General features: G+C 37.3%; 1 protein-coding gene across 3 annotated transcripts in view; it reads left to right on the plus strand.

Annotated features, from left to right (window-relative positions):
- LOC132306402 (serine/threonine-protein kinase EDR1-like) overlaps positions 1–21,756 on the plus strand; it is a 43,517-nt gene that overhangs the window by 13,149 nt on the left and 8,612 nt on the right. For 2 of the 3 annotated variants that reach the window (XM_059803784.1, XM_059803783.1), the window contains exons 5-11: positions 164–423; positions 614–733; positions 906–995; positions 3,246–3,341; positions 5,079–5,171; positions 7,193–7,313; positions 9,480–9,732. In XM_059803784.1, coding sequence (XP_059659767.1) covers positions 164–423; positions 614–733; positions 906–995; positions 3,246–3,341; positions 5,079–5,171; positions 7,193–7,313; positions 9,480–9,732 — 1,033 coding nt within the window. The remainder of the gene's footprint in view (positions 1–163; positions 424–613; positions 734–905; positions 996–3,245; positions 3,342–5,078; positions 5,172–7,192; positions 7,314–9,479; positions 9,733–21,756) is intronic. The other variant, XM_059803785.1, reaches the window with a different exon arrangement.

Here is a 21,756-nt window from a genome sequence, read left to right on the forward strand (position 1 = left end):
TTCTTTCTTTCTTTGGTCTATTTAAGTAGTTTCAGGTCAGTTACAGAAAAATGAACAGAAATCGTTTCATTATATGTTTGATTGGTGTTCATCATAGCTAAATTTAGAAGGCATGCATCTTCACTTTTTCTTACAATACCTTTTTTTTTTTTTTTTCAATCAGGGTTTACCCAATGAAGGGGCTGCTGTGTGTGTAGACTCAGATAGGCATATGTCTGTAATACTTACATTGAATTCTGTGGAACTACTGGTTGATCTCATGCGATTTCCTGGCCAACTGATACCCCGATCAACCAAGGCAATTTTTATGACTCATATATCTGCAGCAGGGGAGAGTGATTCTGCAGAAAATGACTCCTGTGATTCACCACTAGAACCAAACAGTCCTCTTTATGGGTTTTCAGATAGAGTTGACCCTGACAGGTTAATATTAATAGTAACATGATCAACATTTAACCCAGTTTAATTGTCCTTTAATGTTACAGACATTGTCTAGAAAATTTTCAGATTTTAATTTTTGAGCAATTGACGTATGATATTATCTTATACAGCAATTGATGCTTTTCTTATAAAATTGGTCAGATAGTTATTAATGTTGTTCCATATACTGCAGTACTGAGAAAGATGAGGGCCTCCAATCTCAGCGGAGGTTGGAAGTTTCTTCAAATGTTTCAGGACTTTCTTTGAGGAATATGATGTCACGATCTTCTACCTCTATAGACAGAAACTTGAGGTAGTATAAGTGCTCATCTTGATAGAATTTATTTTGATTACGGAATTTGACTGGTCTCTTGCCTTTTCTAATACTTAGTTCTCCCTTTTACAAATGTGTTCTTAATTAAAAACATTTTTTCCCCTAATGATCATATGGGCTGGTTGTTATTGGTTCTATTTCGTTGCCTCAGTTTATCACGTAGCGAACCCAATATTGCAACTACATTTTGGCGGAGGAGCCGGAAAAAGGTCATTGCTGAATCACGGACGGCAAGTTCAAGGTTCTTCTTCATGCCATGTGATATTGATGGCTATACATATGGATTTAGATCATGTTTTGCTAGAAACTTGTTTTTAATTAAATTTTTTTCCTGTTTAGTTGCTTCTGTAGGTACTTGAATTTCCCTAGATTTCTGTTTGTTTAATAGACTCAATTGTGAGACATCAAAAATGTATATCCAATTGTGTGTTCACATGGATACTGTGTGCTCTACACTTCAGTTATCCTCCCCAGGGGCAAAAATAGAAAAAAAGAAAAGAAAAGAAAGAAAGATAATCCTGGTTAGAGTACCTGTAATTATTTGCAAGTTTTTGGTATATAAAAATCATTGTAAACATAGTTTTGGCTCTACAAATTTGAAAAGGAGAAATAGTGATTTAGGCATGTTTCAGTAGTATGTGGTGTCTTGGAGGAAGATGTATTTTCAGCACAAGAATATCTCTTTGGTAGATGTTGTCCCAGGCTCCCAAAAAAAAACCAATATATGTGGTGGATTTACTAGATTACTATTAAGTATCATCCCAAAGGCATCAAATTTGTCTTGTTATATCCATGCTAATAAGTCCTGTTTCATAGGTTTCTGAACTTCTCCCATAGAGTTTGTTTTAAGTATAATTTAAAAACAATGACTTTTGTACTCGGGCTCTTAGTTTATAATTTAAAAATTTTGTTGGCTTAGCACCAATATAAAGCAAAGCATGTGAATATGATTCTTTCATGACTTGAAACAAAAGCAATGAACCCCAAGGATTAGTGGGCATTTTAACTGACTGTAGTGTTCAAGAGGATGACAATATCGATTTCTTAGCAATTGCAGTGTACTTTTGTGGATGATTCTTGTATTAAAGGGCGGATTTGGAAATAAATGATATTCAAGCTATGATTTAATTAATGTTTGAGCTGATTTTTTTGAAAAATTGGTGTGAAAGCTATTCTGGTTTCCTCTGGTTGGTTGGCAACAACTCTGGCAGTCTTTGCACCATGACAAAGAAGTTCTTGAAGACCCTACTTTTATGACAATGCCATAAAAACCAGAAACAAAATGCAACTACATATTCCCAATGCACAGCACCAATTTGGTAACCAACCAAGTTATCTTGGTTTCCATCCCTTCAATCTTTCCGCTTAGAGAGTAAGCGATGTTGTGGCCTGAATTTTGTTTTAGCCTGGGTTGCGGCGGCTCGGATTCAACCCAAAAAGTGAGCTTTGTGAGATTGTATTCTAGGGTTTGGGAGTGAAGCAGAAGAGAAGAAAAATATTATTGTGGAGTTGAAAAAAACTTAATCAGATTCTACACCACTCTAAAATTATATATAAATAGCAGGGAGACAAAAATGCCCTTAATACAATACTGCCCAATAACCCAACTCTCTAACTGCCCAATAACCCAACTCTCTAACACTCTCCCTCAAGCTGGAGCACACAGATTGAACATGCGCAGCTTGAAACACAATTGCTGAAATGTACCATGAGCTAACAACTTCGTAAAAATATCACCCATCTGATCGTCAGAACAAATATAGGGAGTAACAATCTGTTTCCGCATCAACAAATCACGAATAAAATGGCAATCAACATCTAGATGCTTGGTGCGCTCGTGAAAAACAGGATTGCTAGCAATAAAGATAGCGGCCTGATTGTCACAAAGCATAGACATAGGAGAAGGAACATCGATACCCATCTCCTGAAGAAAAGAGCGAACCCACAACATCTCTGAAGCGGTATAAGCCATAACACGATACTCAGCCTCAGCACTAGAATGAGCAACAATAGTTTGCTTTTTACTGCGCCAAGTAACAAGATTACCACCAACAAATGTGCATTAACCAGATGTAGAGTGCCTATCACAATGATTGCTAGCCCAATCAGCATCACTAAAACCTGTCATAGATAAGGAGGAAGAGGGTTTATATAACAACCCATTCCTAGGGGCACCCTTCAGATAACACAAAATACGACAAACAACTTCAAAAGTGTGGTTGACGAGGAGCATGCATATACTGACTAACCACACCAACAACATAAGTAATAATAGGACGGGTAACAGTAGGATAGTTTCAACTCAAACAGACTAGATTTATGATCTTTTCTTGAACTTCTATTAATGTTATGCACGCTCTGTTTAACCTGTGTTGAAATTATGCCCCTAAATTGAATAGTTGTCCCTTGATTATATATTGTCAACATGAAATATTTATTTCTAAGGCGGGTTCTTAGTTTTTGATGTTTGAATTGTTTTCTGATTTTGCAGTCCAGAGCATCCTTCTTTCCGATCACGTGCACGATCCATGCTTAGCGGTGATAGGAAATCATTCAGGGATTACACTGAGGACTTGGCTACATCAAGGTGGTGACATCCTTTTTTCTTATAGCTTGAATATATGTGTGCGCGCGCGCGGCTGTTCAGCATATATTGCAATCTGAGGAAATGATTTCTTCTTATTTGTGCCATTGATCTTTGATCCATCCTAGACTTCCTAGTAGAAAGCTGTTAGTCCTTTTAACAGCTTGTGGCCTTAAAGCTAATAATTATGGTCAACCAGGGATATTCCCTTTGTATTTGGGGTGCTGATACAGTGATATTGTAACAAACTTTAAGCACTTGTGGCCTTAAAGCCAATAATTATAGTTAACCAGAGGTATTCACTTTGTATTTGGGGTGTTGATACTAGAACAAACTTTAGGCACTGTTGGATTGTTTTTGCTTGAATTTTAAATCTGAGGTTGATGGAGGAATTCTTTTCTCACTGTGATGTGATGTGGATGCATTTCTTGTTGTTAGGGGATTGACTTTTAAGATGAGGTTGATTCTAACTTATTTTTGTTTCTCATTTTTCTCTCCGTAACATGCAATTCAAATGCGTTTCACCTGTAGTCTGAATTCTAAATTTAACAAAATTGATTTGGGGGGAATGCGGTAAGAGAATCTACATTCTACATGTCTACAATCGATCATTCTTTGTTGAAACTTTGGGTTTTGCTTTTCTGTATGTCTGGAGTTGATCATCCATAAGTTAAAGAATTATGTTGTAATGAGTTATATTGCCTGATATATATTGAAGTAGGTACTAAAACAATGTTGCTTGTGAGTCTGTGGTATTGACTATTGAACATGACCCTAGGGCATCTTAAATCTCAAGTGCAATATATTATAGGTTTAATTATATTATATTTAACAAATATGAAAACTACTACCACTAAAAAAATTATAAATAGATATCTCTCCTAAGTTGTTGATTCATATATTTTTGAGTCGTCTATTAACTTTATGCTAAAAGATTAGTTGTATTGCCAACACCACATAAAATCTGAATTGTGGTGCTCCTGAGCTATCAATTAGGTGATTTTTTTCTTTTAAATTTTGTTTTGTCTTTCTGTCTTTCTTCTTTTGTTTAGTTTTTTTTCTTTAATTATTTGTTTTTTTCTTCCTTTTCCTATTGAAACAAACTATTTATTTATTTAATTTTCTTTGGGTGGGGAGAGTAGATGAATTGACTTTTGTGTGCGTTAAAGAATAAAGAAAGCATGTAGCAGAGTGTTATTTAGGTTCTCTCCATTTATATGTTATTTTTTTTACCTATCAAAATAATTTTGTTTACTAATTACTTTTCTTTCGGAGTTGGTTGGTGACTTTTATATAAGCTAAAAAATCAAAATCCACATTTTCAAATGTTATACTCTTATTATTATGATTAAGCGTGTGACAAAGCAATTGATGAGGTGAGTCTTATTGTTTCTTCCCTCTCCCTTCCCTTTTTGTCTTTTTCCTTTTTCTAGGATTAAGTGAGGTGACAGGTATACGTTGGAGTAGCGTATACTATTTAGGCATTGAACTGTAACGTGAATAGGCACACAAACATGTAACCATGTACGCTTCTATAATTTTTGGCTCTAAGAAGACAACATTCTTTGTATATAAATATCATTCTAGTTGTTTAAGATTGTATACTGTTGTGATTTGATGATTTTTTTACAATGATGTTTAATCTGTTGGTGTCCATATAACTAGTTCTTGATTAAAAAATTATGTTTATTCAATTATTTTTATTTTTTTATTTCAATATAATTTTATATTCCAATGTAGCTACAGGTCAGAAGGTGCCTCAACATCAGAAACCCGTAGAATAAGAAGAAGAAGCATAAGTATTACTCCAGAGATTGGGGATGATATCGTAAGGTTGATGCTTGCTTTATTATGCCTTATCGACTTCATTTTGAATTAAGTGGACCTTGTTTATATTAAATCCTACTCCATGATGGGATGTTACCTTTCTTATTCCTTTTAAATGTTCATTTAGCTTTTCTTATTTGTTTTGTCTTTTTATTTTCTCTCAATGATTACACTCTCTAAATTTAGGTTATTTCATAAGTATTTAGGTGCTTTTGTGAAATAATAATCTTCACTATCATATTTGGGATGGCATTGTTTAACTTGTTTACCTTCTCTTCAATATATAATGCCAATTGGATTCTAGAAAGATATTGCTAAATTGTAAACCAGAGGGCTTGTGATTTTTAAAGAGGACACTGGCTCGGAAAGAGAAGAGAAGGAGAAATAAAGAGAGACAATGCTTGGCCAGAGAATAGGTGGAGAAAGAAAGCGAAACAATAAGACATGTCTAGGGGATATCACATCATCCCCAAATTATAATCCAGAGGCTATAAAGTGGTGCTTGCAGTCTTTTGAATTATTTGAAGGTTTTTGTTTTAGTCTAATTCTAAGAATCAATTCCTCATTAATCGACACGGGACCGTGAAAAGGTGTTGGTAGATCATGTAGGCAATAAAACAGTTAATTCACAATCGTATCTTATGCTGATCAATTTTGAAATGGAGGTATTGTTGGAGCTAAAAATCGGATAGTCAAAGACATTGGCTATGTTAAGCAATTGATTTGTTTGATTTTTCATCAGATAGTTTAAATCCTAATGGACTATTCTGCTAATCATTAATATACTAAGCAAATATCTTTGAATAGTTAGAGCCAGACGTAACTGTAATAGAGATTGTAGTCACTACCCACTTTAAATATTTTTGTTAAATGTGTGGAGGTTAGGCTGCGTACATCTAACTCTCCCCAGATCCCACAGTGGCGGCTAGCCCTTTTTTTACCCACTTGAAATCCAGGAAACCATCTTTTTAGTTTCTAAGCCCAAAAATATCACAACAATTACCTGTTTCTTACTTGTCAAAAAAAAAAAAATAACAATTACCTGTTTCCCAAACAATGACCTGAGAGGGGGGTGAATTGGGTCTTTTGGCAAACTATAAGAAATTTTCAGATTAATGATTCTAAAATTAAGATTTAACTAATATGTGCATACACAACATAGATAAGCTGAATGTAAAGAGAGTTAAGGATAGAGAAATTAAAACACAAGGAACACAAAGTCGTAACTTGGTTTGGCACCCTGCCTATGTCCACGCCTCAAGAGCACCTCTTGAGAATTCAAAAATACACTATCAACTCTCCTTCACTGGTGGAGAGCAAACCTTTACAACTCTCCTTCACTAGTGGAGAGCAAACCATTACATTTATCCCTAAGTGAAAAACCCTTCACTTTGAATCCAAGGGTTGCACCAACCCTCTTTGCGCTCTCAAAGAATAAGAATTGAAGTTTGGAATTACAAAAATAGATATATCTCAAAGATAAGATATACCAATACAAGCTCAAGAACCTAGAGTTTAAGGCTCAATAGTGGTTTCTACCAATGAATGATGTTCATGTTTAAGCTCAATGGTAGTTTCTACCAACAAAGGATGTACAATTATATTCACAACAGTTGTTGTCTCTAACTTAAATGTCCAAGACATTTAGTATGTATAGCCATTTTAGAAAATATGACCATTAGGGGACTTTAGGATGTGTTTGGGAGTAATTAAATTTACCTTTTTCAAATGTCGTCGTTCATATAGACGTCTGTATGATTTCAGATAGACGTCTATGTGCAATTTACTTTTTCCAGTTAGACATCTATAGATTTCTTTGTAGACGTCCATTAAGGAATCGACGTCTATGCCTTTCAACCTAAAAGTCTTGATCTTAACTTCCCTCCTTTCACCTCCCAAAAAGTGTGCAAAGACACCCATCTGCATAAAAATCATTGTCTAATTAATTGTTTTTTTATTCGTCTTCTGTGATCATTCGTGTTGTTCGACTACTACTTAAGACGCTGTTTTTTGGCTTCATGAACTAGGGCTGTGCGAGCGATGAATGAAACACTGAAGCAGAACCGTCTTTTAAGAGAACCGGGGAATGATGGATCGTTTTCCTATACTTCGAACGATGATATCAAAGGTTCAGATCTTCGGAAAAATGTACGTGTAGGACCACATTTATTCTTTATTTCTCAAATTCATGATGTAGATTACTAATTTTTTATTCAGTGGTCATAACTGTGTTAACATTGATTTCCATGTCTGCGATGTCCTGATATATTATCATATCATTCTAAAAGTTGGTTATAAGTCGATAAAATGTTTATTAAGTGAACAACTTCACTTTTTGTTTTTTTTTTTTTTTGTTTTTGAAAAAAACTGTCATGGAACTAATTTTGGAATTTGGTTTGTTATTTTTTAATTGAAAACAGTATTTATCCAATGCAATCTTTTAATTGTTTAGCTTGTGTAGTATCATGTGGATGCACCATATTTGATGTCTTTATCACCTGCTTAATGTTTGGGAGACTTAAAATGCTGGAATACTTCTAATGGAGGCAGTGTGGTTTTGGTTTGTATTGGGGGAGTGATTATGTTTTCTGCCACATGGAATTTTCAACAATTATGCTATAAGAAGAATAGGTTATGACATTACCTTTTTCAAATGACCAGTCCTTGGTATCTGTTGAAGGAATTAAATATTAAAGTTGCACCCTCTCTAATATCTTAATCTTTTGGAGTAGATGATTGTTAAGAGAGTATTGGAGCAAGCAAGGTCATGTGTTCAAACCTCACCATCACCCTAATAATGAAAATTGAAACCCGCGTTGGACCAAAAGAGTGCCACATGTGAGGGGGTGGTTTGAAGATATTTAAATTTTAATTATTAAAGTTGCACCCTTTCAAATGACCACTCCATGGTATCTGTTGAAAGGAAGTACTGTTTTCAAACCTCACAGTCACCCTTATAATTTAAAATTGAAACACGTGTTGGACCAAAAGTAGGCCCACATGTGAGGGGATGTGTTGAAGGATTTATATATTAAAGTTACACCCTCTCAAATAGCTTAAACCTTTGGAATAGATGGTTGTTAACAGTATCATTATATATTTCCATCACATAACTTGGTTCTTTTTTTTATTTATTTTTATTTTTATTTTTTTTATTACTATTTGTTTGATTCAAAATTTTGCTTCGTATTGTTATATATGTTTCCGTCACACAAACTGTTTCTTATATTCTTTTCCATGTTATTTTCTTTTTCTCTTGTTTGCCTTAACTATTCTTTCTTTTTTTGATAAATAAGCAATTCATTAAAAGTGTTCAAAAGGGGAATGCATCCCTACAAGACCACAAAAACCTAGGTACCCTAAGGCCCCAGGGAAGCCAAAAACTCAATAGTCTCCTCAGCAGAGGAACACAGTCTACCCAAACCCCCAAAAAATAAAGAGCTAATAACAGAAGAATTGAGAACAATAACCAAAGATTCCTCTCCTTCAAAGGATTGCTTTAACTATTCTTTCATTAAACCATTTCTTGTTAAACATGCTTTTAGAAACACAATTGACTAATAACCTTGTAAAACTGGTGTTTAAGAGTAAAACTATATTAGATATATGCCTGAATACCTTGAACAAAGGTTTGCTTTTGTTCTTGTGGCCTAGCGGTACAAGGCTCCTACTTCCCAAAGGGAGGTCAGGAGTTCCCATATGGCCTTATTGTGTGTATAATATGTCTTTAAAAGTTCTTTCTCTTTCTTACCAAAAGACATTGATGGGGTCAAATCATGCAGTGCGTGAAGAGGCACATAATTGTTATTTCTGGGTTTTGATCAATGATCAATCAAGCACAAAAGAAACATGGACTTCAATGCATTTTTGAAGCAAAAAATTGGATTGGTCTAATCTTTGGATAATGAGGATCTAATAGCATCGGTTATTTTCCTTCACTTGTTTTTCTACAAGACCTTATACGCATTTACTTTCATTTTACAAAATTCAGTATGTTTCAGCTTTTTTGAAGGCATTTGTACCTCTTTTACCTGATTTTAATCTGATTTGTCTTGGTACTTTTATATCTAATTCTGGTTGATAAGAATCGTATAGTGCCATTGCTACTTCTTTGATCAACATGCAATTTCAGCCATTGTTCCGAGACTTAAAATTTTCTAGTATCATAAATATGGTATGCCTGAATGTTGTTGAAATTCATGACATGTTGATTATTAGCTTATCCAATGTTGCTTTAAATGGCCCTAGCTTTTTTAGAATGTCTCTTTTATTTTTTCATCTTTGTGAATGTAATAACCTAGCGCACCAATTCAGGTATCTGATTTCTGCCTTGATGATCGTGATGGGGTATCCGGTAAGGCAATATCATTGCCTTCATCGCCACATGAGTTTAGGAGTCAGGCTTCTGAGAGAAGTGGGACTTCAGACTCTATAGTAAATGATGAAATGGTCTCAACGTGGAACAAAGTTCTAGAATCACCCATGTTCCAGAATAAGCCTCTTTTACCTTATCCAGAATGGAATATTGATTTCTCAGAACTGACTGTTGGAGCTCGTGTTGGAATTGGTAAGCATTACTCTTCTCTCTAATCTCTGCAGCATTGTTGGCTTTGAAACTCTTTTAGGTCTGCTGCTTTGGTAGTACACCTAATGCTACAGCATTTTCTATATATGAGAAGCTAGAAATAAGAACTATTACTAATAAGAAAAGCAAGATACAAAGGCGTAGAAGGTTGAAGGATTTTTTCCAAGAGGTTACAAGAACCAAGAAATAAACAAAACTGAAAAGGATAAACAACTGTAAAGGGGTAAAGACTGTAAAGTGACCCCTAATTGGCATGACCGACTGATCAAAGGTGCTCTCTTCTTAGCCTGGAAATCAGCCTGGTAATTGAACTGATATATGAATCCATCTGACCTCTGCCTCAAAAACCAAGACTATCACCTTTGGCATCTTGTGTATTCTTTTGGGAGGGCTCCCCTCTTGAGCGCCTTTAATGAAATCTTACTTATCAAAAAAATAAAAAATAAAAAAATCCAATACAGTATCCAATATATTTTTTAGAAAGCAACCATACTGCCAAGACACAAATACCAAAATGTTGAGAACTCAACCAGCCTACTATTTCTCCAATAATTCATAGGGTGTCCAAGTACTTAGCCGAGTGGAAAAGAGCTTCTATTTTGATTTTAAGGTAGTAAGAGCCTTTTTAATGTATGCGTTAGCCATTGTTCGTCATTAATTAATTTCGATATATATAATGCCAGGCTGTGTCATATCTGGGATTCGAAAAATTCCGGAGATGTTTCTTTTGTCCTGTGACTAGTAATATCTCTAAGACCATTGCTTAGGTGGGTGGATATTCTCAGACATGAGCTGGAGTGGTCTAGGATTGGCTAATGTAGTACTAGGGAACCATGTTCTTGTTAGTAAATGTTTGGAGATATTCCCCAAAGGGTTTAACTCACTTTGACATGTTATTAAGTGGAAGTATATATAGTATTTGACAAATCGAACTATTAGGGGCTCAAGTTCCCTTGTTGCCTGGCCAAAAAAATAGAAGTAAGGTCTTTCACAAACTAGGTAGGATATGTAGTTTAGGTATTAGGAAGACTTCCTTTGCCCTCTGGGCTCCATTATCTATGGGTGCCTAAGTTTCATGTTGAGACAGGTTCTTTGTGGGGCTGATATTTGAAATTTTCTTCGAACTTCTTGGTGGGATATTGTTATCAAGGTTGTGTTACTCATTCATTTCATGATTTGATATCCAGTGGAACTCCAATCTCTCCTTTTCTGTGTTTCGAAATGCATTGTCTTCGAAATTCAGTTTTGCTCCAGAAATCTTACTGAGTATGAATTGGAAAGCTATCAAAATGGGAAAAAAAAAAATAATAAATAAATAAAATAAAAGGAAAGAAAATAAGTTTATGAATTGAAAGAAAGTTTGCTTCTTTTCTTTAGCCTTTTAAAGGAATCTATGTTCCTTCCTTTTTCCACAAAAGTAATGGTTCTTTTAGCTTTATATGTTTTTCCATGTTCTCTCTTTGACTTGGATGATGCCTCCTGTTTCCACACCTGCTGAGGTGATTGGGTGGCAAATATTCCCTCTACTCCAAGGTTTCAATTTGGATCACAGCTTCTAACTTGTCGACGTGAATGAGAATTTCCATACTAGAAAAACACTTGTGTAATTTGCGGGAACTTTACTGAGATGGTTGATTATTGATTCATTGCGAACTTTCTTATGCTTTTCTGGCAGGACTTTGCTTTGGCCACAGGTTGGCCCCTTCAAAAAAATTTCTTTTTGTGATTACTTAAGATGATGCTTGATAGAACTATAAACCCCATCTTTGTTATGAGGCAGCATAAGGTGTGGGCAGCTTTTAAGTTTTGGGTTTCAAAAGGGTGATTTTTATTTATTATTTATTTATTATTATTATTGCTATATAGATGGACAACAAATAGAAAATGATTTGTAATTATATGTCATAATATTCAAGAATTCCTGGAAAAATAAAATATTGTTGGCAATTGCCTGCCCTATGTAGAGCAGCTAAGATTCACCTATGCATCCAAACTAGTTTGAACTTGGAATATGGCTTAGTCTTCTAGGTCATAATACATTTCTTTCACTTTCATGCACACCTGTGCTTTGTTGTGTTTGACTTTTGTTAGAATCTATGTAGGTGTATTTTTGTATTTCTTATAAAGACATGCTGGTCTTTTTACTGTAACATTATTTTGTCATATATATAGGAGTTAGGAGATTGTAACCCTTTCTGGAAAATTTCCCCAAACACAGTCTACTCTTTCCTTCTCTTTGAACACTAATTTCAACATGATATTAGAGCAAGTTTATTGTACCCTACTCTAGATCGTTCTTCCGCTCACATGATTGATTTTCTTTTGCCATTATTTTGCACGTTGCATCATTTCGTGCATTTCTTTGTCATGTCAAGTCAACTAAATAGTGACATCTTCGAAGGAGTCTCTTTGTGACCATATCATTAAGGGGGAGCCTCCTCACCAAATGTCATCGCATATTTTCATCTTGTGTTGGAATATTTGGGAATATTCTGTAATAAGCATAAATAGTGGGATTGGCCAGAATATTTAGTAAGCATACTCAGTGGGATTTGACCACAATTATTGTAATTCAAATCCTATAATTATTGTAATTATATTTCTGAAGAATATAAATATATAGGTGTAGAGATGTCAGAATCAATTTTTTACGACCCTTTCTTGCATTCTTTTTCTACTCTGTCTTCTTCTCTCTTTCTCGTATCTTTCTTCTCCAAAATCCTATAATTCAACTTGATATTAGAGCCAGGCAAAGTTCCGTGTTCATTTCTCTTCTTAGCTTGAAGAAGGCCTAGAAGTGTGCTTACGTCAGCATGTTGGTCAAAAGTCTTCATCCTGAATCACCCCTCTGCGTGGAAGATCACAATATATTTTTCCTGATTTTGATGCCATCTTCTAGAAAAAAGAGGGGTTGTTTGTTGTGATCTGGTTGATGGAGCCTTTTCTATTGGATTTTCTGCTTATCAGAGGTGCAACTCGGCAGTGTTGATGATTGTCTGAAGTTTGGTTGCATGATTTGAAGCATCTAACTCAGGTCTGATAATTATATAATTGTCCTGTATATTTCTAGTTGAGTTCATCCTTAGATTCCTTGTTTATTCTTTTGCTATTGTATCTATTCTTGAGATTAGATGTCAGAAGTCTCTACTAGTATTGAGAAAGTTGGATTAAGTCGTGTATCGACTATTGTTGACAAACCATCTCTTCAAATCAGTCCTGTGAAATTGGACGGGAGCAATTACTTAGCGTGGTCTCGATCATGCCTTCTGTGAATTCAGACACATGGCCTAAGTGGTTATTTGACTTCCGACAATTCACTGGTGATGTCTTGGTTGCTATAATCCATGCAACCACATATCAGTCAAGGACTCGAGGTGGAGGATGGTCTAGCTCTGCAAGGTCACATGCTCATTTGTCGAAGGTTTCAGAGACAATGTCTAAGCCAAACAGTGGGGGGACTCTGCCACTCTCGCTACATATGAATTGTAGACACTTAGAGGCTTGATGGCTTGCTTCAGTACTCGATCTACCTCAACTTCTGCTATAGTCTAATCTTCTAACTTTGATCACACAAGTATATCTACAAGGGCTTTTATTGTCTTTCTACCTTCTCAACCATGGGTCATTGATTCTGGAACCTCAGATCATATGACAGGTTCTTCTAATCTTTTCTCCTCTTATTTAACTTGTTCTAGTAGGGATAAGGTTAGAGTTGCAAATGGCTCTTTGTCATATATTTCGGAAAAATGGGCTTGTCTAATGTTCCCCATCCATGTCACTTTCTTCCGTATTATATATTTCAACTTTTTTTTAACAATTTTGCTTTCTGTGAATCAAATCACCAAGTTTCTAAATTGTTTTGTGAGTCAAATAACTATTTAGTACGGGTGTTTTTAAGACCTTCTAGGGTGGTGTTGTTCTACCACTGCATACCTCATTAATCGGATGCCTTTGAGAGCTCTCGACTTTATGTTTCCTATTGATTTGCTTCAAGGTCGTGGAATCATCTATTCCATTCCTCCACAAGTTTTTGGATGTGTATGTTTTGTTCATGATCACCAACGTTCCAGAGGGAAACTTAATCCCAAGGCAGTAAAATGTGTGTTTATTGGATACTCGACAACACAAAATGGGCACAAGTCCTACTATTTTTTTTTTTGATAAGTAAGATTTTATTAAAAACGCTCAAAAGGGGAGCGAAGCCCAAAGAAACAAAAGGAAACAAAAGGGCCAAAGGGCGCCTTAGACCTTCAAAGAGGCCAAGAAAACAATACAAGTCCTACTATTATCCTCCTACAAAAACTTTTGTTAGCTTGGACGTCACTTTTCATTAGTTTGAGCCCAATTTTCTTCCTTCAGAACGATCTCTTCAGGGGGAGAATGTGGAGGAGGAAGAGGTTTTTTCATTCTGAAGCTTATATTCGTATTCTTGTTCAAGCTCAACCTTAGGAGGAATTTGATTTGGAAAACAGGTGGAAGATTCCACTATTCATAATAAGGGGGAGCAGGGTCATGAACAAGCTGATTATAGGAGATTAGATATGGAGAATTTCTTGACGTATTCTCATCGGCCTAGATGTCAGATGGAGCAAAATCCCACTAATGTGCCTCCACCACAGCAGTTGTAATCTCCCTCCAATTTTTGAATCCAATGTACCTCCTCTCCCATCAGGTGATAAGTCTTCTGCTATTCCTATTGTTGATAATAATGACCTTCCAATTGCTGTTAGAATGGGAATCAGGAGTTGTACTCAATATTCTATTTCTAATTTGATTCCTATGATTCTTTATCTTCTTCTTTTTGTGCATTTGTTTCTATTACGACAAACGCAGCGAACCCAAGCAACAACACACCACACAAAGAACACAAATTGGACCAATGGGCCAGTGGCCTAGTAGTACCAAGCCCCTACTTCCTAAAGGGAGGTTAGGGGTTCAAGCCTCAATGGAGGCATCTGTGTGTAAGTACTAACTAGGAAAAAAAAGAACACAAATTGGAGATCCGACGAAAGTCTTCATTATGCGTAAAATTAGAGAGTACAAGTTTCAACCCCCTCACTCTCTTTCTGTATGATTTTCAGTATCTCTCGATGTCGCACTCCAAAACCTAAGCGCCCTTATATATCAGGCTACAAGAGTGTACTAATTAACCTACAAGCAAAAACGGGTTGCAACGCGACCTAGCACCAAATTCGGGCCATAACATCACAAATCTCCACCTCGGCTCGAATTACACCAAGCTCCACAATCTCCAACTATTCCTTTCGCCTCCTCCATATGCCCCTAGGGGTCTTAGCAATTGCAATTACCAATCAAGTCCAAATAGTATTTGAACTTGAGAGTAGAAATAACCTTAGTCATCATATCTGTCGGATTCTTTGCTGTCCCAATCTTCCTTACTGCAATAGCTCCCTGTGCAACCATATCTCTGATGAAGTGATACCTAACATCAATGTGCTTGGTCCTCTTATGGAACATCTGATTTTTAATCAGATGTATGGCACTCTGGCTGTCTCAAAACACACGCAAATCATCCTGCCACAATCCCAAATCACCAACCAAGCCTTTCAACCATATAGCTTCCTTCAGTGCCTCTATAGCTGCCATGTAATCAACCTCAGTAGTAGACAATGCAACTATGGGCTCTAAAGTAGCCTTCCAATTGATCACACTCCCACAAAGAGTGAAGACATGCCTTGTCAAGGACCTCCTCATATCAAGATCTCCAGCACAATCCGAATCAACACATCCAACAGCACTACCACATGTGTTGCTGCCTCTATCATAGATTAAGCCAACATCTGCAGTGCCTCACAAATATTGCAATATTTACTTCACAGCCTGCCAATGGACCTCCCCAAGTCTATCCATGTATCCGTTCACTATAGTAACTGCATGTGAAATGTCTTGCCTAGTGCACACCATAGCATACATGATGCTACCAACTGCACTAGCATAAGGAACACGAGACATGTGCTCCACCTCCTCCTCGGTCTGTGGTGACAATCGTGCTGAAAGTCCAAAGTGGGCAGCCAATGGAGTACTCACAAGCTTTGATGCTTGCATACCTAAGCGTTCCAGCACCTTCTCAATGTATTTCCTCTGTGACAAATACAATTTGCCCGCTCCTCTTTCCCTGTGAATTTCCATACCCAATATCCTCTGTCCAGTACCAAGATCCTTCTTCTCAAATTCACCACTAAGCTAAGCATTCAACGTGTTGATTTTAGACATGTTCTTGCAAGCTATCAACTTCTAGCAACAAGTACAAATATGAACCATCTGAGAGCCTCATGTGATACACACAATTGTCAAACTTTCTCCTATAGTAGCCATAAAGGTGTCAAATCGCTTGTGCCACTGTCTAGGACTCTGCTTCAGCCCATAGAAGGACTTCTTCAGTAGACAAATATGATCTTCCTTTCCAAGAATCTCAAATCACTCAGGTTGATGCGTATAAATCTACTCTCCCAACTCACCATGCAAGAGCAGCCTTGACATCAAGCTGCTCAAGCTCCAAGTCATATAGAGCAACCATAGTAAGTAACACCCGGATTAAGCTATGTTTCACCACACGAGAAAACACTTTATTAAAGTCCACCCCTTCCCTCTGTGTATAGCCCTTTGCTACCAAGCGTGCCTTATACCTCGCATCTTCCGCCCCTAGAGTTCTTTCCTTCTTTTTGAAGACCCATTTATAGCCCACAATCTTCTGGCCCTTAGGCTTCTTAACTAGTTCCCAAATCTGGTTCTTATGAAAAGACTCGTTCTCCTCACTCATGACAACATACCAATGTGATCTCTATCCGTGATGGCCTCATGATAAGTACATGATACCTGCCCATCAATATCCTGTGCCACACTAAGTGCATAAGCAACCAAATCAATGTGTGAGAACTCATACTTTTGAGGTGGCCTAATCTCCCTCCTAGGCCTGTCTCTAACCACACTATACTGCTGCAACTGTGCATCTCCCTCAGCCCGAAACTACACCTGCTTATGAGTGGATCGATCAGGATTATCCTTTAACTGAACCTTTACATGCTCCACCAGCTCATTGACACCTTGAACTCTCCCTGAATCAGTTTTTTCCTTCTGCGGAGTATGCATCGCAGACTCATGAAAAGTCACACCCTTGCTAATAAGTATCTTCTTTCTTGAAGCCTCTGGGCACCATAATCTATATCCCTTTACCCTAGGCTGATAACCAAGAAATATGCATTTTTTAGCCCTCGGTTCAAGCTTCCCCTCATTCACAGGAGCATATGCTGGACACCTAAATATTCTTAGATTACTATAACTAACAGGAGAACTAGAACATACCTCCTTCGGAGTCTTATAGTCGATAGTAGTCAATGGAGATCGATTCATCAAGTAACTAGCTGTAGAAACAGTTTCAACCCGGAACCCTTTGTTTAACCCTGTATTAGATAGCATAAATTGTGCCCTCTCCTACAATGTTCTTTTCATCCGTTCTGCAACTCCATTTTGTTGTGGAGTCTTTCTCACTGTGCGGTGCATCACAATCCCGTGAGTCTTACAGAACTCATTAAATTCTCCGTCACAAAATTCCAAGCCATTGTCCGTCCTCGAGCGCTTTCTGTTTTTCGGTATGCTTCTCAATCAAGGTCTTCCACTGCTTGAACGTGACAAAAGCCTCATTCTTGTGCTTCAGAATGTAAACCTAAACATTTCGAGAAAAGTCATCAATCACCGTCATCATATATCTACCACCACCATGTGAAGTAACCTGAGAGGGACCCCAAAAATCAGAATGAATATAATCCACCGTACCCTTGGTCCTGTGAACTCCCGTACTGAACTTCACTTTGCACTACTTCCCGAAGACACAATGCTTACACCACCATGCATACCTTGCTTACTCAGAACATCCATCCCCCTCTCATTCATATATGCCTAAGCTGCATATACCATAATCTAGTAGTATTTGAATTTGGATCCAAGGACGATACAACAACTGAACCCGTGACTGTGCTACCCTGCACAACATATAAACCATGCTTCTTCAGTCCCTTCATCACCACAAGAATACCCTTTGAAACCCGAATGACTCCACCTCCAGCCTTGTAAATGCACCTGATGGAATCTAGCGTACATAGGGAAATCAAATTCTTTCTCAGTTTTGCTACATGCCTGACATCAGTCAATGTACTCACTATGCCGTCATACATATTTATTCGAACTGTACTAATACCTATAACTTTGCACGCCGAATCATTCCCCATCAATAGATCGATAAGAGGTAAACCAGTCCCTGTTTAAACAAGTATGAAACGAGTAACCCAAATCAAGAATCCACTCATTGCAAGAGCTGCCGACTAAAATCATAAAAATGTTACCACCATCTGAATCATTACCCCCTGCAACATCCACACTATCAACTTCGGAGGATTTTCCCTTTTCCTTACACAGCGAACAGTCTTTCCTGAAGTGCCCTTGTGACAGATGTAGCATCTCAACACCTTCGTTCTGTTCTTAGACTTGGAATGATTTCTGCTACTAGACCACCCTTCCTTCTGATTCGTTCTCCCTCTAACAAACAACCCCTCTGCCGAACTTTCTCTATTGCCCTCAAATGCCCTCCTCTGCAACTCTTTGGAATTCAGAGTTGCCTTTACGTCTTCCATAGACAAAACAGTTCTACTATAGATTAATGTATCGACAAAGTTCTCATACGAGGGTGGTAGAGAACACAACAGAATTATAGCCTGATCCTCATCCTCTATCTCTACATCAATATTATTTAAGTCCATGATGATACTGTTTACCTTGTCAAGATGGTCTTTCAGAGCCGAACTTTCGTGTATCTAAAGAATTAACAACCTCTTCTTTAGATACAAGCGGTTCGCAAGAGATTCTGTGGGACTTCAATTTCTTCCAGAACCCATCCGCCGTAGTCTCTCCAGCAACTTCTAGTAGAACCTCATTACTCAAGCTACACAACATAACTGTACTTTATGCTTTCTCCATAACCTCATCTTTGTCCTTAATCTTTTTTGGCAGTACATCCTTCCCCTTCAGTGCCTTGGATAACCAATGTTGAACCAACATAGCTTGCATCCTAACCTGCCACTGGTTGAAATCATTTCTACCGTTAAACTTCTCGATTTCCAGAAACTTGGACGCCATCCCTGCTTCAAACCAAAAGCTTTGATACCAGTTTGTTACGACAAACGCAACGAACCCAAGCAACAATCATGAAACATGATAGAATAGTAAACACACCACACACAAAGAATACAAAGATTTATACACAGTTCACTACGTCCACGATGGAGATCCGGCGAAAGTCTTCACTGTGTAAAATCGGAGATTACAAGTTTTATAAGCTTCTGTACCATTTTCAATGTCTCTCGATGTTGCACTCCAAACCCTAAGCGCCCTTATATATCGGGCTACATGATAATACTAATTAGGGTCCACTACTCAAAAGCAAAAACGGGTTGCAACGCGACCCAACACCAAATTCGGGCCACAGCATCACAGTTTCATCTTTGTCTACTATAACTATTCCTCAGAGTTGGAAAGAAGCTCTTGCAGATCCTAAGTTGAAAGAAGCAATAGCAGAAGTAATGAGAGCTTTAGGGAAGAATGGGATGTGGGAGCTCACTCCACTTCCAAATGACAAAAAATTGTTGGATGCAAGTTACTTGGAGGAGCAAGAAACAATCTGTAGTGGCTAGGTCGAGTGCAGAAGCAGAATACAGGATTATGGCTCATGGGTATGTGAACTCATGTGGATTTAGACGTTGATGAGTGATTTGGGTATTATAGATGATGGTCCCATAAGACTTTATTGTGACAATAAAATGGCCATTAGCATTGCACATAACCTGGCTCAACATAATAGAACGAAGCATATTGAGAGTGACAGGCATTTCATTAAAGAGAAGTTGAATGATGGAGTGATCTATATGCCCTTTGTGAAGTCAGAACAACTAGCTATTGTTTTCCTTAACAGGGCATGAAGCCGATGGCTTTTATTATTTTGATTTTGAGCCTCATCCCACGGTTTGCCATTCTTCCCTATCTCCGTTTAAATGGCACTATCGTCTTGGTCACCTATCACTTTCAGTTTTGCAGCGTCAAGTGTCGGGTCTTAGTCATATGTCATCTCTGTCTTGTGAGGCTTGTGAACTTAGCAAGCATCATCATGTGTTTTTAAAATCTAGGATTGATAATCGTGTGTTTAGTTCTTTTCAATTGATCTATTCATATGTATGGGTTCTAATAAGGCATACTTCCATTAATGGATTTCGCTATTTTGTGACTTTTGTGATGATCATTCTTGTATGATTTGATTGTTCTTAATGAAAGATCCATCAGAGTTATTTTCTATCTTCCAAATATTTCGCATGGAAGTGAAAACCCAATTTGGATGCTCAATCTGCGTCTTGCATTCTGATAATGCCAGAGAATATGTCTCAACTCCTTTTGATACTTATCTTCGTGATAAAGGCATTATTCATCAAACATCCTTTGTTTCCACCCCCACAATAAAATGGTGTGGCTGAATGTAAAAATCGACACCTATTGGAAGTGACTTGTGCTCTCTTATTTCACATACATGTCCCAAAACATTTTTGGAGTTATGATGTGCTTACTGCATGCTATCTCATTAACTGTGTTGAATGAAAAAACCCCTCACTCTGTTTTGTTTCCTAATTCTTCCTTGTTTTCTCTTACTCCTATAGTTTTTGGGTGTATTTGTTATGTTAACCTTGGACCTGGTTATGATAAACTTGATCCTCGTGCCACTAAGTGTGCCTTTTTCGGTTATTCTTGTTCCTAGAAGGGTTACCACTATAACAGTCCTGTCCTTCAACAATATTTCACTAGTGCAGATGTCTCTTTTTCTGAGTCTATTCCGTAATTTTCAGATAGTAGTCCTTTTCTTGATCTTACCCTTGAGACGCTCTATTCCTCTTTCTCTCCCATCATTATGCAACCACTCTAGTCTAACACAACCCATTGCTCCATTAAAGGTTTATACTCGGAGATCGAAGCCATCTGCTGCTATGCCCTATCAACCTTCTTTAGAGTCTTTGGATCTGACACCATCTGTTGCATTCGACTCTTTGCCTATTGTCCTTCGTAAAGGTACTAGGACTTGTGTCACTAATATTCCCATTGCTAATAATATTTCCTATAAATTCCTATCACCATCTTTCTCATGTTTTTCCTCCAAGTTGTCAGTTACTTTTGTTCCTAAGAACGTGATGCTCTATCTAATCCGAGTTGGCAAAAAGCAATGGAAGATGAAATGGATGTCTTACATCATAATGGAACATAGGATCTTGTTCCACTGCCTCCTAGGGCCAAGCCTGTTGGTTGTAAGAGGGTCTATACTATCAATTATCTTGTTGATGGTTTTATTGAGCGGTTAAAAGCTTGACTTGTTGCCAAGGGTTATACGCAAACCTATGGAGTTGATTATGATGAGACATTTTCCCCTGTTGCCATGATTTCTTCGATTCAGGCTTTACTTTCTCTTACTGCTAATCTTAATTGTCCTCTGTTTCAGTTAGATGTCAAAAATGCCTTCTTATGTGGCAACTTAGCTGAAGAGGTCTATATGGAGCAACCACCTAGGTTTGTTGCTCAGGGGGAGTATCGCTACACTGCTTGTCACCTAAAGAAGGCCCTGTATGGATTGAAAGAATCCCCAACAGCTTGGTTCGGAAAATTTTCCAAGGCAGCATTAGAATTTGGTCTTAGTAGGTGCCAGACAAATCCAGATCATTCGGTTTTTCACCAACATACTAGAGCAGGTTTCATTTTTCTCGTAGTGTATATGGATGACAAGTGATGACTTTGAGGGCATTGCTAAGTTGAAGTTGTTTCTACAGCATCAGTTTCATACTAAAGACTTCGATAAACTCAGATATTTCTTAGGCATTGAAGTTTCTAGATCTAAGAAAGGTATAAGTTTGTGGTAAAGGAAATATGTGTCGGACTTATTAGAAGAAACAAATCTGTGAGGTG

This window comes from Cornus florida, unplaced genomic scaffold, assembly GCF_030987335.1.
Source record: "Cornus florida cultivar Cherokee Brave unplaced genomic scaffold, ASM3098733v1 CherokeeBrave_3.0.0_Hap2_Chr05, whole genome shotgun sequence".
NCBI lineage: Eukaryota > Viridiplantae > Streptophyta > Magnoliopsida > Cornales > Cornaceae > Cornus > Cornus florida.